Source organism: Clinocottus analis, unplaced genomic scaffold, assembly GCF_023055335.1.
Source record: "Clinocottus analis isolate CAN_PGR_092001 unplaced genomic scaffold, fCliAna1.0.p SCAF_1, whole genome shotgun sequence".
Lineage (NCBI taxonomy): Eukaryota > Metazoa > Chordata > Actinopteri > Perciformes > Cottidae > Clinocottus > Clinocottus analis.
This window is the reverse complement of record NW_027175820.1, coordinates 7,579,672-7,596,841: the sequence shown is the minus strand read 5'-3', so window position 1 is coordinate 7,596,841 and position 17,170 is coordinate 7,579,672. Positions and strand designations below refer to the sequence as shown.

The following is a 17,170-nucleotide window of genomic DNA, read 5'->3' as shown; positions in this document are numbered from 1 at the left end:
TCAAAGAAGAGCTTCAGTCTTCTTAGACCAGCTTCATTTAAGAGTTCTTTGATCAGGATCAATGATTGCTGGAATATTGGAGAGTATATTACAGGCCTTCCACTTATCGTGTTGCATTATTTATATAATGAAGCATTCTCGACAGCATCGTTTATTAAAGGTGCTAACCCGGAGATTGGCAGCATTTCTATTGCGTCTCAATGGCTCTCAACATGGCGGCAGCTGAGCCGGTGCTAACTACAGCAACAGTGTTAACAGCTAACAAGATGACGGGGGGGCAGGCGATGATCCTGGAGCACAAAGAGAATAAAGTTCTAGCATGAGGAAGCTAAATCATCTCGTGATATAAATTAATTTTTCAATTGACATTATCTGGGTCATGTGATTGCTTCCCATTGGTTGTTGAAACTATATAGCCTGGTTTCTTTGTTAAATGCCCTGTTGAAGACCTACAGTGATGAAATATCTTGCATCATGCACTTTTTGTTTTACTGTCCTGTCTACAAGGACATACTGGTAAGGGTCTTCAGTAAAATAGCTTAATATTTAGTTTAAGATCGAGCTGTGAAGTTACCTTTAATTTTTTAATTGATTGGAACTTAATGAAATGTCAGTCTGAACTAAAGATGTCGAAGAGTGTTAGAGCCTAACTTGAGGTGACGCAACTATCTGGTGAGGAATGAATACAGATGTACTGCAGGTAGATGGAGGCAGGTGTGCTGATGGGAGGTTCTGATAAGCTGGTGGCTGGTGTGTAACCAGAGCAGAACCACAAGGGAAACTCACAACTCCTCAAACCATTTTACTGTCTTCTGTCATTGCATCATCTTATCGGATCTTCTGGTGGGCCTTAAAACCACTGATCAAACTATTTACAACAAATATTGTCAGAAACGGTAACAATCGCTGGCTGATCTTTCAGAGCCCCTTTAGTGTTTTTGATGATTAGCAAATTGGTGTTTGACACAAAACTCTTTCTTCCAACAGAAGGTCACCAAAGGAGCACGACACAAGATTGTTATCAGCATTCTGAAGCTCAAAGAGAGGCAGAACATGCTGCGCAGCTTGGAAAAGGTCAGTGACAGCTCACCACACCCTCTTCTCTTTATTGTCACACTGTACACACACAAACAAAATCATAAAGCTTCTGTCTTGCCTATATGGATTTATTTTTAAGTCTTGTTGATGTATAAAAAAAGTGTGTGTGGTGATTGAGCTTGTGGACATCCCAGGACTCGGGTCTCTTTTACCAAATGTTAGGGAGACGGGTTGCCACTATAAGTCGGTTTTGTGTGTCTGAAATGGCAGCAAAGGGAACACCTAATCCAGGAAGGAGAGTTTGGGGCTCCGAATTTAAGCCCATCCGCCCCCACCCCTCAACCCTCCAGTCAGCCTTCAGAGCAAGACAATGGTGTTCAGGTCACACCACAGAGGGGACTTCTTGGGCCGGCTAAATTCAGGCTTAACCTTTTCACAAACGCCTCATTTAAAAATGTGTTCCCGCTGCATTGGAAGGGTCGGGGGAAACGAGACACCTGCTGCTTGGTATTTTGGTTTACACAGACTCATGTTGAGCGCTGCTGTATGAAGGGCGGGAGGAAGGACTGATATGATGCAGGCGGACACAATTAGTAAAGGAGAACCACGTGTATTTTTGGGATTACTCTATACTCTGCTCACATGGCAGTGTGGTCGGGGATCTTCTGGCTTCAAAAGCGCCTCGGAAAAAGCTGGTCGGGCAAACGAGCAAGCGGGCCAACAGATGTGATTATGTGTGATTATGGTAGAGCAGGGTCATCGGATCGGCGGTTCGATCATTAGTCCATGTTGATGTGTCCTTGGGCAAGATACTTAACCCCCAATCACACACTGTCGCGTGTGGATGTGGTCTGAATGTTAATTAGGCTCCTGGCGGACTGATTCTCTGATGACGAGTACAGTCCATTTACCACATCTACCGGCATCAAAAGAAAACAGGAAGTCTGTCGTGAAGTAGTAAAGCCCGCCTCTTGTTTGATTTGATTGGCCGCCTGGGGCAAGTGTAACAAAGAGTAGCGGTGCGACTCCAGGATGAAAAAATTGTAATGTCCTCCTCTGTCCTGTGAAGTAAACTTGGCTCTTCCTTTCCTCCTCCAACCTCCACCATCTCCTCTCCTGTCATTCCCCACCACCAGGATGTGTTGGAAGGCAGTAATCTGCGCGCCCCACTGCAGGAGCTCCATCAGATGATTATGACGCCCATCAAGGCTTTTCTTGGCGGTGAGGAGGCATCCCTGCAGCGCGCCCTGCTCGGCTCTGAGGGCAAGAGCGCGGCGCCCGGAGCCCACCTGTCCGGGGTCGGCGGAGGGGAGGCGGAGTCGGGCACAAGCGTCATCACCGAGGGGGATCTACCCAGCCAGTTCACGCGTGTCATGGGCAAAGGTGATCTGCTGCACCGGCACTCGGTAGAGCTTGTTTTCACTAAGCAAGTGAAGGTTCTGTCCTGTTTTAACGTCTTTATTTTCGTCCTTGTCAGTTTGTACCCAGCTACTGGTGTCGAGGTCAGACGAGGACAACATCAGCTCCTACCTGCAACTCATCGACAAGTGCCTTATCCATGAGGTACCCTCCCTTCGGAATCCACTTCAGTATTTTAGACAATGTTTATTTCCAAAAGAGACATTTAGACCACACAACATACAGCACGTTGATCTACTGGGAACCGTCTGATATCCGTCATTGAGAATTTAAATTTCAGCCATCAGCAAAATCTAATTCACAAAATGTAAATGTTGAGAGAATTCATCACTTGACATTTTGAGTAGAGTTGAATGACTCTGGGATCATAGCTGAGTTCTGCTAGTTAAGTGTGGCTTTAGCCCCATTGGGTCAGAGGATGCAGCTTTATGTTCTCCTGCTGGCTTACTGGCTGTGTTTCTTCTTATAGCCCAAACTTTGGACCGTATCTCCTGCCGCAGCGTTGCCAGCACATGCGTCAAAACACATCAAAACGTGCGGCTTGCATCGGGAATCGTGAGCTATGACTTTCCTAAGCGATTCGACCGGCCGTTTTCCCGAAAAATGTGAAAAAAACAGCAAGAAATTGTCCCATTGACTTGAATGGGGTTTCACCGTGAAGAGAGCAAAAAAAAAACCCAACTAATTTTTGTGCCCATGGTGATATGCCATAATTAAACGTAGAGAAATTAATTTAAATTTAAATCGTCGACAAAAGGGTGGAGTTTTTGCCTAATTGGGCATTTTTTGATAGCTACCAGAGTTTTCATGTAGTTATTGTTTAAGTTTAGGGAAAGTGTTCAGATAATTTCAGAGTTTACAATGGGTGTGTATGGCACGGAATGTTCGTCGAGTGGAGCCTCGACTGAGGGGGGAACGACAGAAACTTATAAATAAAACAAACTTATTTTATCTTTAGTGCCACAATTTCCACTCTTCATACACCATTGTTGGATAGAAACATAGGAAATATTGTGCTTGTGGTACACATGCATCATGGAATCCAACAAATGTTGTACTTTTTTGTCAGCAAGCCTGAAAACGACATGAAGTCCGACCAACTGCTCCATTGAAAATCAAGTTCAGTCCTCCCCCGTGCTGTCATGACAACGATCCTGTACCCCTCCCTGACCCTGCAGAAAACTATCTTAAGATGTTGGTTTCAGAATTCCATATGTATGAATTGTACTCTTTGGCGGGGAGCAACATTTAATGTTTACAGGGCTTGGTCAGAGCTACTTATGTCTCAGGGATGAAACTTGACTCATGGTTTAAAAAACAATTACATTGCCAAACTGCATGCTGGGTAAAGCACAGCCACTCAGTCGCACAGGAGAATTTTCTGCCTTCCTGTGAGGGCGGGCTTCACCCAGGATGCAGTTTGGTGGTGTAATTTAAAAAAAAAAAAACATAACTAAAAAATGCATACCTATATTCTCCTTGGTCCTAAGTCCCTCCATGTTTAGCTTCATAACCCTGTGAACCAACCTACAAAAAGCTGCTAGCCTGTTGCCAACTACGGTGGTTTTCCTTTTCAGCTTCAATGAATCAATGTGACTAACCTCAATAACGCATCTCCCTACCGGAAATATATAAACATATATATTGCGACGTCATACGGCAGTAGTAGCCACACTTTAAAAATTCCTTGCGAAATGTTCTAGTTTAAAGAGAAGTGTCTCTCTGAAACCTTTTGGTTTTCATCATGTTAAATATGTTTACATCATATTTTTACCAAAATATGTTTTGGGGTGGCAGTAGCTCAGGGGGATGAGTGGTCGTCCCGTTACCATCAGGTAGCCGGTTCGATCCCCAGTCCCCCCACAGTTCACACCTCGAAGTGTCTCTGAGCAGGACACTTAACCCCTCTTTGATCCCCGGGCGCCTCACAGGGCAGCCCACTGCTCCTTAATCAAGGATGGGTCAAATGCAGAGAAGAATTTCCCCAAATGGATGAATAAAAAGTGTATGTTAAGGTATAACTGCATCAGATCTGGCTCTTTTGTTGCAACACATTGTACATGAAAATCCTCTTCATAACTTGCGTCATCCCCCAATTCATACTCCCTGTTCTCTCCCTGTTCTCTCCCCCGTCAGTCCTTCACCGAGACGCAGAAGAAGAGGCTGTTGTCATGGAAACAACAGGTCCAGAGGCTGTTCCGGTCCATTCCAAGGAAAACCCTCCTCGACATTGCAGGGTACCGATCGCAGAGGAGGTGAACACACAGTTTAGGTTTCACTGGCTGGGATGAAAACTGTTTAATAAAACAACCAGAACTATTCAGATTGTAAGAAACGATCACAGGCGTCTTTAAATTATGAAAAAAATGTCCGTAGAGTTATTTTACACACAGGAAAGGTCCCTGTTTTCTTTGTTTCACTTGTCTACAATGGCAATAGCTTAAATGTTGGTGAGTAAAAGTGAGTTGGAGAAGGTTTTATCCCTAAGTTTTGTAATTGTGTTTTCTGTGAAAGGATCGCCAAAGCAAAATACTAATTTAATCTTAAAAGGAATGAAAAACTGAAAGTCTCCGTAATTCCCGCTTCGTTCTGCAGCCGTTTCGGCCAGTCCAACTCTCTCCCCACCGCTGGCTGTGTCGGAGGCAGCGTGTCGGTCCGGAGGAGCCTTCGCCAGTTCCAGATGCCCTCCAGGAGTTTGCCCGGCGCCCGGCCCCTGCTGGGCAGCGGGGGCCTGCTGGGGCCCACACCTCGCAGCTCCAGCAGCACCCCCACCGGTCCCAAGCAGGGGAGACAGGTGAGGGGTGTCTCAAACGGTTATTCTATTAGTGTACAAATAACTATGCTATTAATTAGTATTAATAGTGTGTATTTATAAGTAGCGCGCCGCAGAAATGGTCACTACGCAAGCTGTTTAGTTAGATTGAGAGCAAACAGTGAGCTACGCAGACAGTTTCCGTAGCGCATGTCTCACAAGCAGCGTGAGATGCGCCGCTAGTAGGTTCAAGTGTTACACAGAGTCCACAGTTGGTACATCCCATGTCTCTAAATTGTTGTTTCCTCGCTCCTTGATTGAACTGGAAGTAGGTCTGCGTCACCATCTTGACGGCCGTCCCAAAGCTCATATTCTACTTGGAGGAGGAGTCATGATTGAGGAGCCACGAGAGCAAACTTCCAGGAAGTGTTTCAACACTGGACCGGCCCCCCAATGTTCATCTGTTATTTGATTAGACGCTGCAGCTGATCTGACGGATTTCTGGTGTTTTATACCAAAATAAAGGCGATCTTGTTCGTTGGAATGCTTCACAGGCATGAAAATCCCTCACGTAGGTGACCTACGTGAATGGTGTAGATTCAATGATTTTTTTTTTTTTTTTGTGGTTGATAGGAATCCAACAGATTCAGATGTGTTGAAATCCGACTGAATGTGAGAGCAAGTCCGACTGAATGTGAGAGCAAATCCGTCCCCAACAGCAGCCTTTTGGTCTGTGCATCTGCAGGCTGCAGGCACGTGAACATGCAAATGGTCGCGCACGTGAACGGCCGTGCACGCGCGTAAACGGCCGCACACGCAAATGGTCGCGCATGAACGGCAGCACACGTAAACGTCCACAAACGTGAATCGGCCGCGCGCGTAAACGGACGTGAATGCGGACGGGTGCGCACGAGCCTTAACGGCAGCGCATGTGAACAGTCACGTGCGTGAACACTTGAACGGCCGCGCTAACGTGTTATTATGGCCGCGTGCACGTTTGCGTGCGTGTGTGCAGGTCACTTTGGTCACTTTAACAGCTCCACTGACGCTCACGTTCACATTCTGAGGTGTAACAGATGGTTTTGTAGACACTCTGCAACCCAATAATTAGTTGGAATGCTGTAAGCATTCCAACTCGTGTTCTTCAAATCTTTATTAAACTTTTTTTCATTCTTCTATTTCTTCCATCGGTATTTTGGACCACTTAAGCTCCTTCATATTTTCAGCTACGGAAAAAAGTTCAATAAATTTAAATATTCAGCTACTTAAGGACACGATGGCTATGACCTTTCATATTTCTCACTTTTCAAATTTCCAAATTATTAAGCTTTTTATGATTTTTTTAGTAATGGGACCCAATGTGGAAATCATCTTCAACTTCAAACGTTTACAGGTTCTTCATACCTTGAGGTTGAGACAATATTTAAAATTTCAAATGTTGACAAAACCTTCAGCTATTATCTACATTTTTACATTTTTCATATTTTCTGAAATTTTAAAATTATTCAGCTTTTTATCAAAATAAAAATGAATGGTTTCCAAAGAAGAACATCTTCAAATCCGCTTTCAACTCTTCAACTTCAAAAGGTAAAGGCTCTGTCATGCCTTCAGCTAGAGACACCATTTCACCTTTGAAATGTTGACAAAACCTTCAGCTATTACTGTATTACCCAGCTTTTTTGATATCTTTTATAGTGTTTTTAACTGTCTGCGTTTTCGTTTAGTTGACAAAACCTTCAGCTATTACTGTATTACCCAGCTTTTTTGATATCTTTTATAGTGTTTTTAACTGTCTGCGTTTTCGTTTTATGTTTTTTCCGCACCTTTTCTGCTTAGAGCGGGTGACGTCATACTTAGAGCGGTGAGCAATGTAAGGAGCTGGTGATCAACATATTTTAAACTTGCTCTCTACTCCAAACCGTATACTCTTTGGGCATAATTTATAGCTCAAAACATTGGAAATCTTGTCTTCTGCCGTAAACTGCTGTCGATAGGAATCCAACAGATTCAGACGTGTTGAAGTCCGACTGAACGTGAGACCAAGTCCGTCCCCAGCAGCAGCCTTTTGGTCTGTGCATATGCAGGCTGCAGGCATGTAAACGGCCACACACAGGTGCGCACGTGCATGCGCGTGAACGGTCGCGCACGTGTAAAGGCACGCGAACGGGTGCGCCTGCGCCTTAGCGGCCTCGCACGTGAACGGCCGCGCTAACGTGTTATTATGGTCGCGTGCAGGTTCGTGTGCGCGCGCGTGTGCAGGTCACTTTGGTTACAGATGTCAGGATTAACAGCGTCACTGACGTTCACATTCTGAGGTTTAACAGATGGTTTTGTAGACACTCTGCAACCCAATAATATCAGTAGTCTCACCAACTGCGCCTGTGAATCAATGGTTTGCAACTCCGTTTTAGAAGCTGAGGACCAGTGGTTCAATCCCTGCCTATGGGTAACTTTGTTTTAAAAAAAAATTTTTTTAAAAACCTTTTTTTTTCTTCTGTCAGACTAGACACCCTGGCAGGCCGGGCCCTAATGTTGACACCCCTGATTTAGATGATGCAGTTTTCCTTTCAACTTCTTCAATTATACATTTAAATGGCAAGGATTTTCAACAGTTCAATTAAATGATTTTGAACTGTAACATTTTTCAGCAGGTATTTTGCCTTTTCTATATTTTCAGTAATTATTTGCTATTTGTTTATATATTCATCTATTCCGCTATTTTCAGCTATATTAATATATTCAGCTATTTTCACATATATTCAGCCATTCTTTCTTTTTCAAATATATTTAGTTAATTTAAGCTATATTCCACTATGTTCAGCTATATTCAGCTATTTCTTTCAAATATTTCAGCTATAAGCTTCAATGTTTTGCATTCCAACGCATTTTCTGCAGGAAATGCTCTTTCAAGTTTAAGCTATATTCCACTATGTTCAGCTATATTAAGCTATTTCTTTCAAATATTTCAGCTATAAGCTTTAGCTTTTTGCATTCCAACGCATTTTCTGACATTTTCTTCTATTTCTTCCATCCGTATTTTGGACCTTATGTACTCCTTCATATTTTCAGGTACAGAAAAAAGTTCAACTATTCAAATATTTAGCTACTTAAGGACACGATGGCTAAGACTTTTCATATATGTGACTTTTCAAATTTTTGAATTATTAAGCTTTTTATGATTTTTTTTATTAATGGGACCCCAAGGTGAAATCTTCAAATCATCTTCAACTTCAAATGTTTACAGCACCGGTGTCCAAACGTTTTGCAAAGAGGGCCAAGTAAAGATGCCCGGGGGCCAATAGTTCCTTCTGACATTTTTTTAACCACAAACGTTACATGAAAATACACACTTTCACAATTAATTTTATTTTTCCAATGACAATGTAACCAAATGTAACCAATTCTGCCTTTTTATTCAGTCAGATAACAATGAACAAACTGTATAGAATACCTTACATTTTATATGAGTTAAATAACATTGTCCCATGAAGATTTTAAATAGGAGTTTATAGTAATGCAAAGTGGTCTGTTGTCTTGAACTTTAAAACAAGTGAATTTTGCCTGTGTCTTTTACAAGATCTTTTTAAAACATTTTTCTTTGAGAATAGTGATATAATCAAAACACTCAATTTTATATTGAACTTGGCCGTGTCTACTACCGAACACTTGCACACTTCGAGACTTTCAGTGCCACACTGACAAAACCAGCAGAATTCAGTGCACTGAAATTACCCGGATGGCGCAATGCAAACGGTCAAAAAATGCAGTGTAAAACGATGGACACTATTCGCACTAAGCGGGCGCCATCTTGGCTATGTTGCGGAAGAGGAGGAGCTCTTTCCGCTAGCTTTTCATTAATTTATTTATATCCTCCTGCCGCGATTGTGGAGGTGTCACAGTTTCCACATGGATTAGAGAAAGGGGTACACAAGGGCCAAAAATAGGGCAAGAAGTGCGTTCATTTTGTCAGCTTTAGTTTCGTAGGTATCGTGAGCCGATTTGCGGACGTCACTTCCGGCTTAATTTTGCGGGTGCTGCGAACAGATTTGCGTCCGTCACTTCCGCCAATTGGTTAATGTAAGTGTTCCATTTGATATAGCACTTATCAGCGACAGAATGCACTACAGATGTTAGTGCACTGTATTGTAGTGCACTGTATTGCAGTGTACTTCGTAAAGTGTTCGGTAGTAGACATGACCCATGTGTCGGTCAGAAGCCTCTCACTCTCTCCCGCCAATCACAGGAAAGCAGCGTGCTTTTTAGTAGTGTTGTGGCCTGTGATTGGTGGAACGGGGGGGAGGCGGGTGGCTTTGGAGGAAGTGCCGTGTGTTGTTGTTGTACGTGAGTGTGGGGGATGCTACATGAGCCTGTTAGCTGTTTCGCATTGAGTTACGGTTAGCAAAGAGCCTCGTTACGTGAATGTGAACATTGCCACAATAAACCTGCGAGTTAAGGAGACCAACGTCGGTGTGTCATTACTGCGGACGTTACAGTAGTTTCACGTCATCAACAGCTTCACAAACAGACAGGAATACATCTGTTCCTCTGGTTTGCCCTTTGAGGCTTTTTCGGTCAAGCAGCTCCTCTGTCACGTTCATGTTGTCCTCAACTCTTAAAAAAAAACAGTAGTTGTGCAGTATCAGAAGCATAGATGCCTTCATCGCAGGCTAGTAAAAGGTTTGCCATGTTTAGCAATTAACATGGCCACTTCGTAGTGAGCTTTGATGATGTTTTCATTTGACTCTCGTGAAGAATCGCTGTTGCGCTGCCAGGCAAGCTTGGAGTTGCGTCACTTTTTCAGCATGCTCACTCCCTGTTTGCTTGTCGTACGTTGTAGCTTGTTTAGACTCGTAGTGTTTCTTTACAAATTAGACAAACACAATTGCCTCGATTTTCATTGAAGTATTGTAATTTCCACCTTTTCTGAAAGCGGCGGCCCCCACCGCCAACTTTTCTCTTTTTTTTTGCCGTCGCCATGGCAGAAATTATTCGAGAAGGGTTCGCGGCACAAATGCAGAGCCAGATGACATTAGAATGGTGCGGCCACTGTGTGGTGAAAGAACGAAATGTTTTGTGATTAATTTATCATGACAGAGCTGGCGGGCCATAAATAATACATTAAAAGATCGAAACTGCGGGCCATATGAAATCCGGCCCGCGGCCGGACTTTGGACACCCTTGGTTTACAGGTTCTTCATACATTCAGCTAGAGACAATATCTATTTATTTAAATTTCAAATGTTGACAAAACGTTAAGCTATTATTCTACGCTTTCACATTTTTTAATATTTTTTGAAATATTCAAATTATTCAGCTTTTTATCAGAATCTAAATAAAAAATCATCTTCAAATCCGCTTTCAACTTCAAAAGGTAAAGGCTCTGCCATGCTTTCAGCTAGAGACACCATATCACGTTTAAAATCTTGACAAAATGTTCAGCTATTATTGTGTAACGTGCTATTATTGTGTATTGTGTAATTATTGTGTTTTGATATCAAATATATCAAAACCACATTTGCACGCGACCATAATAACACGTTAGCGTGGCCGTTCACGCGCGTGCATGGCCGTTCACGTGCGTGCGCGGCCGTTAAGGCACAGGCGAGCCCGTTTCGCGTTTGTGGGCGTTCACGGCTATGCACTTGCGTGAACGGCCACGCTAATGTGTTATTATGGTCGTGTGCACGTTCGCGTTCACGTTAGTGTGTGTGCGGGTGTGTTTAGCTCACTTACGTTACAGACGTCAGGATTAACAGCTCCACTGACGCTCATGTTTACATTCTGAGGTTTAACTGATGGTTTTGTAGACACTCTACAACACAATAATATCAGTAGTCACAATAAATGTGACTGCGGATCAATGGTTTACAAGTCCGTCTAGCAAGCAAAGGATCAGTAGTTTGAATCCCACCTCTGCTAATTTTAATCTAAAAAAATATATATATATTTTTTTTCTTCTGTCGGACTGGACACCCTGGCGGGCCGGGCTGTATGTTTGATTTAGATGAAGCAGTTTTCCTTTCAACTTTTCCAATTATACATTCAAACGACAAGGATGTTCATGTGTTGGCATCAGCTGTGTGCTTGGCTATCGAGTGGTATTTCAGACTGGATAGCTACGGTAATAGCTCAGTTCACAATGACAAATGGCTCATATCACTTCGGTCTTGTTGAGGGAACCGTTTGACAACTCTTTCAAAGTAAACTTTCTATTTATTAGCATCTTATCATTCATTTTGCCGTATCACGCTCATCATTCATTCATTTCAAACCGTAACGTTAGCCTAGCTTCCAAGCGCAAACGACGTGCCTATTGTTTTGCTTCCGGTTGAGCTACAGCCGGTTGAGCTATATCCGGCATTAAAAAATTAAAATGCGATAACGGCGTTAAAATTGGTTCGCGTTATCGCTTTTTTTAAAATCTATTCAGCTGTTCTTTCATTTTCAAATATATTTAGCTATATTCAGCTATTTTAAGCTTCTTTTTTTTTTACTATGTTCAGCTATATTCACCTATTTTTTAAAAATATTTCAGCTTTAAGCTTCAGCTTCTTGTATTCCAACGCATTTCTTGCAGAAAATGCTCTTTCTAGTTAAAATATATGTTCATTGTACGTCTGAACAACAAAAGGACCATAAACAAGGTCTTCAAAGATTTGATTTGATGTTTTAAAGCAAATCAAATTAAACACCGCAGACCGCCACTGGAATATATACATGTATATATTAGGGCTGGGCACAGTTGAACAAAATTAACTGATTAATCACATGATTTTTCTGCAATTAATCGCATTATGCGCCAAATTCAATTTTGTAGAAACTAGTGTATCGCACGCTTTTATTTTAAAGTGATGTTTCAGAACAATATAACAGGCACTCTGGAGCAACAGCAAGTTAAGATACATACATATATAGTTTATAAATGTGTTTTCTTTTTTTTCTGAACAGGTACTGTTTAGTAGTAAGGGTCCCTGTGAGGGACAAACCACTCCTTTGTTCAGTCTGTTGCATACCTTAAAGATCTATGTTAAACATCAGCAATTGATTAACTTTATACAAAAGCAATTAGTGCTTTTCATGTTTTCCAGTTCAGTTCGGTTTTTCTTTCTCTGATAAAAGTCCAGTTTGTGTTGGCAACAAGTGCACTGAACATCTTGTGATGTGTGGAAAGTCTGGGAGAGATTTTAAGCGATAAGCACCTCCCAGTGCAAAAAAAAAAATGCAGTAAGTAAGGTAGATTTGAGCTTTCACATTGCAAATAAAGACAGGAACCAGTCACATTGTGTGGAACATAAATATTAAAAACGTTCACTTCAGTGTAAAACAGAGGTGTCAGAGGTGTTCATGACTCCAAGGGAACATTTTAAAATGTGTAATAACACATTCCAGGATGTTAACAATAACCTGGGCAGCAGAATTCCTTCTTCAGCACCTGTAGAGCATAAATAGTTTTATCCATGACAAAAAAAACATGGGGTGAGAAAGAGGAGCAGCGGTGGAGATTGTTGAAGGAAGTGAGATGGATAGACACACATACCAGAGGCCCTGCGTCAGGCCTGAAACAGGAGGAGCATGTGGAGCTGGTTCAGACCCATCATGGCACACTCGGGTTTGGGCTGACCCAGCATACTGGAAACCTCTTTCTCTCGCTCTCTCTCTTTCTCATCCCTTACAATGGGAGGAAATACCTCAGTTCCTCCTCATCCTCTTCACGCTGGACCTTCTTGTGTGGGACTGCTGTGTGGATGAGTAGAGAGAGGGAGGGAGAAAGAAAAAGAGGGGGAGGTAGCAAGGAAAATATGTGAGTCATAGTTTGGGATAGGTAGCTGTGGTGTTGGAGGAGGGGCAATGAGCGAGAGAGTTTGTGATGTGGAGGAGAGAGAGAGAGATGAGCAGTGAACAGTTCACAGGCATTTCCTGTTTTTCCCCTGGCCCGTGGGGGGTTTACATATGGGGAAGGGTGGCCGAGGTAGAGGGGAGGGGCCTGAGGTAGTGGTGTTGAGGGTGTAAAAGACAGGTTACACTAAAGAATTCATGTGGGCCAGCCAGGAGTGAGGACTGGGAGGAGTTCTTCAGCATGTTTCCTAATATTCCTTATTGATCAGTAAAAGTTTCAGCGGTGTGTGAAAAGCTGTGTGTGTACGTGAAGAGGAGGGTCTCTGAGCTGGAAATGTGTGCATCAGATTCTGATATTTAGTTTTAAAGCCTTTTAAATAATCCAGGTGAAGCACATGTAAAAATACAACTAGACGTGTCGAGTAACAAGAGGCGGTACGTATTAAATTGTGTGTTGTTACAGTCACATGTCTCCCAAGCTCTCAAGATGCGCTGCTTTTACTTCTACATATTAATAGAAATTTTCTCTCATCCATAGAGATAAAGAACGACAGCGCTCTCATTGTAGTGTCGAGCCTCGCTTCTTGTAGTGTAGTACTTTCAGAACCTCCCAGTTACCCCAGAGTCTGCTCACACTTATTTGTGCTCAATGTAGTAAATATGTATAAAAGGTTTCTTCTTTCCAATACCACATTGATCAAAACATACCTTTTAAAATAGAATTTGGTGATACTTCGGATGACTTGATAATATTGTGATCGCAGCTTGATTTCTATATTACAGTCAGTTTAATTACTGTTTTTTGGAGTTTTGTTTGTGTTACCAGTCTCTAAAACAAGACATCTCATAAGCTGATGAATATTGAGTCTTTGAAGACGTAGTTTAAAGCATCAGGTCACTTCCTTCTCCTCCTCAGGGTCTCTGGTTCGCCAACCCCGGAGGAAGCAACAGCATGCCGAGCCGGACTCACAGCTCCGTGCAGAGGACCCGCTCCCTGCCGGTCCACACCACGCCACAAACCATGGTCATGTTCCAGCAGGCCGGTGAGAATACACCGAATACCACTAGAGCTGCAACTAACGATTATTTTAATAATCGATTAATGGGTTGATTATTTTTTCAATTAATCGGATAAAAAAAAAAGAGAAATTTAAAGCATTAATTTGCAACCTTTTATTACAAAAACAGAACTAACAGTGCAAATTCACAGTGCAATAAATCTTAACAATAAAGAATTTATAAAAAACAAAGAAATACAAATCAGAAAACTTAACAGGATTTGTCAGAACTTATTCTCTACACATGCACACTCACAGACGCACACACTCACAGACATGCACACACACACACACTCACAAACATGCACACTTACACAAATGCACACACTCACAGACACACACACATGCACAGACACTCACACACACACACAGAACTCAGAGAACAAGAGATGATATTTCAGAAGTAACACTCAATGTATCAACGGATAACTTACGGACTGCACTTTACCTAAACAAAGGTTGTTCATTAGATATTGAACTACAAATTCCAGCAGCACTTCCTCTGCATGAAGCCACATTATATCGGACTGTTGAACGCAGGTCTGCGTTCTTCACCTCAGAGGAGATGTTTACGTGTTGCTTCTCTTGAAGCCTCCGTGGTATTTTAAAACGAAGACGTTGGCCGTGTCTACTACCGCGCACTGGCGCACTTCGAGCACTGACTTTCCGTGCTTAGTGCGCCACACTGACAAAACCAGCAGAATTCAGTGCACTGAAAGTACCCGAATGACGCACTGCAAACGTTCAAAAAATGTAGTGTAAAGCGATGGACACTACTCGCACAGAACAGGCGCCATCTTGGCTACGTAGCAGAAGAGGAGGAGCCATTTCGCCAGATTTTTATTAATTTATTTATATCCTCCTGCCGCGATTGTGGAGGTGTCGCAGTTTCCACATAGGTTGGAGAAAGGGAAACACAAGGGACAAAAATAGGGTAAGAAGTGCTATCATTTTGTCAGTTTCAGTTTCGTGGGTATCGCGAGCAGATTTGCAGACGTCACTTCCGGCTCAATTCTCGCGGGTGCCGCGAACAGATTTGCGTCCGTCACTTCCGCCAATTGGTTAACGTAAGTGTTTCATTTGATACAGCACTTATCAGCGACACAGTGCACTACATATATGTTAGTGCACTGTGTTATAGTGCACTGTATTGCAGTGTACTTTGTAAAGTGTTCGGTAGTAGACACGGCCGTTATCTAACCCAACAGCGCGGCTAAAACACGAAGAATGAACGACTAGCTAGCGAGCTAACAACAACGGTTAGCCTAGCTGCTACGTTATTGTACATGCAACGCGACTATACAGCGACATACTAGAAGGTACAGCGCGCTGCAGAAGCTTCTGGACCTCCAGTCTGCGGCGCTCCACGTCACTTAACTGTTTTGTTTAATACGCGAACATCTCCACGACTTATTGAGTGGCGTAATAATCGCTCGACACAACGAATCAATGATGAAATTCGTTGCCAACTTTTTTAATAATCGATTTTTATCGATTCGTTGTTGCAGCCCTAAATACCACTTTATATGCTTACATATACCATCTGTTACTCTAGAATGAAACAAATGCACAAACACAAATCTGATGATGTTGCTTTAAACAACCAATGAATGACCTCAGTCTGTAGACATTCATTTATCTTTTTTTCTAATCTTCCTTTTTTCACCATTCGGCCCTCTGGGTGTTGCCATGTTTGGGTGCTGACTCATTGTGATGTTCACTCAGATGGTTTGGGCTCTTTCAGGTTTATAATTAAATACTGCAAAAAGTTTGAATCCTAAAAATAGATCTTCGACAAATGAGCCGCTCAGCAGCCAATGTGTTTAATGTTAATGTCAAACATCGTTCGAAGCTCAGATCCTTTTCCCTCTTTTCTTGTTAGAGGTGAAAAGCACAAACAAACAAACTGGAGATAATTCCTTGGTCACAGCTTCTCATGAATTGACAATATTGGTCTTTATGCCAAAGTAGGTGCAAGAAATATCAAAAACCCTTTTAAGTATGAAAAACAAGAGTTTTGCAGGAATGACCTGTGTCTTTAGCCCAACAAGTTAGCATCAATTTCTATCCCTGATAACAGCAGAACTTTGCAGCACATGTTCTCCTTGAAGGAAACGTGTTTAACGTGAAGGCAGAATATGAATGACTAAAGCCTGATTGATACTCGGGTTTTACGCAGAGACGCAAGCACGCAAGACACGCATGGCCGACCTTGCGTGGTCAAGTCGGCCATTTTGCATGCGTCACCCAAATTTCTGACTATCCGTCAAAGCTACGCGAGCCGTACGCAGCCCGGAAGGCTGTGATTGGTCCGCTACCTACATCCTTTCCGAGTCTCGTATTTCCGGTTTCATAGCATAATACCGCCATTTCTAAAAGCTGCAGCAGAAACACGAACGATGGATCCCGTTGAAGAACGTTTGGCGAAAGAGGTCCGAAAATATGAGCACATGTACAACCCGTCTTTGAGTGAGTGTCTGGACAACAAGACTGGGTATATAAACAAACCAACGATTTACACGACTTCCACGCCCAAAGAGGGCGTGGGATAGTCGACTCTAAACGGTCGTTGCGCCACCTACTGTACTGGCGTACGGAAAACGCAGGGGAACTAAAAATCAAAACGAGTCCGTCAATCCGACTGCATGGCCAGCCGAAGTTGGAGTTGCAAAAGTATAATTCAGCCTTAACGAGAAAGGTTGTGTCATTTATAAATCTCCTCCTTAAATGATCTTTTATCATGTTAAAACGTTTAAAACAAAGAAGAAAAAAAATCCTTTTTGTTTTCTGAAATTATTGAATGACGCAACCCTAGATGTTATTTACAAAAAATAAATAAAAAATGTTGTGTTTTTCTTGAAGTTTTCGAGATTGTTGGCGCCCTTTACGTGGGCCGAACCCCGCCCTTGCGACGAAATGCGGCACAAAGGACATTGCGCACCGGTGGACAGTCACGTCGGGAGCAGGGCCCTCTCCCCCCCCGGCGGAGAGAGAAGTCACAGCAAGCACATAATCCACGACTACGGGAAGTGGCGAGGTCCGGGCACTTGCTCTCTAAAGCACGCGG

At 42.7% G+C, this 17,170-nt stretch overlaps 1 protein-coding gene across 4 annotated transcripts in view; it reads left to right on the top strand.

The window, feature by feature from the left end:
* Window positions 1-17,170, top strand: part of samd4a (sterile alpha motif domain containing 4A) — a 104,573-nt gene that overhangs the window by 55,580 nt on the left and 31,823 nt on the right. For 3 of the 4 annotated variants that reach the window (XM_068578758.1, XM_068578767.1, XM_068578783.1), the window contains exons 6-11: window positions 988-1,074; window positions 2,175-2,421; window positions 2,516-2,601; window positions 4,594-4,712; window positions 5,053-5,251; window positions 13,962-14,088. In XM_068578758.1, coding sequence (XP_068434859.1) covers window positions 988-1,074; window positions 2,175-2,421; window positions 2,516-2,601; window positions 4,594-4,712; window positions 5,053-5,251; window positions 13,962-14,088 — 865 coding nt within the window. The remainder of the gene's footprint in view (window positions 1-987; window positions 1,075-2,174; window positions 2,422-2,515; window positions 2,602-4,593; window positions 4,713-5,052; window positions 5,252-13,961; window positions 14,089-17,170) is intronic. The other variant, XM_068578775.1, reaches the window with a different exon arrangement.